The sequence below is a fragment of the Primulina eburnea genome, chromosome 12, assembly GCF_022965805.1.
Source record: "Primulina eburnea isolate SZY01 chromosome 12, ASM2296580v1, whole genome shotgun sequence".
Classification (NCBI taxonomy): Eukaryota; Viridiplantae; Streptophyta; class Magnoliopsida; order Lamiales; family Gesneriaceae; genus Primulina; species Primulina eburnea.
In genome coordinates this window covers 27,351,751-27,353,424 of record NC_133112.1, presented here as the reverse complement: position 1 = coordinate 27,353,424, position 1,674 = coordinate 27,351,751, and the positions used below count along the sequence as shown (strand labels likewise).

General features: G+C 40.3%; 1 protein-coding gene across 1 annotated transcript; it reads right to left on the bottom strand.

The window, feature by feature from the left end:
- Positions 1 to 737: 737 nt before the first annotated feature.
- On the bottom strand, positions 738 to 1,148 carry LOC140806738 (uncharacterized). Its single transcript, XM_073163278.1, has one exon. The coding sequence runs from the start codon at positions 1,146 to 1,148 to the stop codon at positions 738 to 740; it is 411 nt and encodes a 136-aa protein (XP_073019379.1).
- Between the last annotated feature and the right edge of the window lie 526 nt (positions 1,149 to 1,674).

Genomic DNA, 1,674 nt, shown 5'->3' with positions numbered 1-1,674 from the left:
GGCACGACGAGAGACGAACGGGTCTCGGCCACCCTAGGGTTTAGTGTGTGTGATTTGTGTGTGCTGCAAGTGAAAGAGGTGTGTGTGAGGGTGTGAGTTTAGCTAGGTTTTTAGTTAAGTTACTAGGTGGGTTTTTAGGTTAAATTAAAGGCCTATAATTCTTTTAATTAATCTCTAATGATCTAGACCTATTAAATATTTAATTAAATCCATAATTAATCCACTAGAAGTCCAAATGATAATTAAAAATATTTGGTGTCACTGGTTTCCGGAACCGTAAACCCGAAAGTTATCATTTTCTAGCAAAAGTTTGTTACCGATTAAAGCTCGTTCCTTACTATCTATAAATTTGCCACTTTCATATTTTGGTTTACTAAATCTTGAATCTAAAATTCCTAAAATTTAAAAGAATAAACATTTTCTCAAAATAGTCCCCAGTACTCTCGCCTCGACCGTACACCGCATATTCGACTGCAGAAAGTTCAAATTCATAACATTTGATCTACTACCCATTAAATCATACAAATACCTAAACATACCTTTAGACCACTTAATAAAATAAATTATAATTAATTTTCATGCATGCATGTGGTTTGTTTGTTTGGGTTTTTGGGCGTTACAATTCCTCCCCCTCTTAAAAGAATTTCGTCCTCCAAATCATTACTCACCGAAAATATCAGGGTAGTTGCTCCTCATGTCGATCTCAGTCTTCCAATTAGCTTTCTCATCTGGATGATTCAGCCACTTGACCTTAACCATCTTATCACCTTATCACGCAGTCTCCTCTCCTGCTTGACTAAGATCTGAGTTGGTTTCTCATCGTAGGACAAGTTTGGAGTAAGTTGCAGTGGCTCATAATTTAGTACATGTGATGGATTTGACATGTACTTGTGGAGTATAGAAATGTGGAAGACATTGTGAACTCCAGCTAGATTAGGTGGTAAGGCCACCTTGTATGCCAATGCTCCCACCCTTTCCAAGAACTCAAATGTTCCAATAAACCGCAGACTGAGCTTGCCCTTCTTCCCAAACCGCATAACTCCCTTCATGGGTGCTATCTTGAAAACGACGTGATCACCAATGGAAAACTCAAGATCTATCCTCCTCTTGTCTGCATAACTCTTTTGTCTACTCGGCATCACCTTCATCCTATCCTGGATCTTGACTGCCAAATCTGCATTCTGCTGAACAATATCCGGTCCAACCTCGGCTCATTCTCCAACCTCATCCCAATGAATCGGTGACCTACAATTCTTCCCGTAAAGAGCCTCGTAGGAAGCCATACCTATAGACGACCGATAGCTGTTGTTATAGGTAAATTCCACTAGCGGCAGCTTTGGCTCCCAACTACCCTGGAATTCGAACACATAAGCTCGTAGCAAGTCCTACAAAATCTGGATCACCCTCTCTGGTTGGTCGTCATTCTGCGGATGAAAGGTCGTGCTAAACAATAGCTTGCTCCCCATAGCAGAATGAAGACTCTTCCAGAACAATGAAGTAAAATGCAAATTTCTGTCGGATACAATAGACACTGGAATCTCATGTAGTCTTACTATCTCTCGAATATATAGCTCGGCATACTGTGACATAGAGTATGTCATTTTCACTAGTAGGAAATGCGCTGATTTAGTCAGACAATCCACGATCACACGAATATCAGTGCATCCCTTCGCT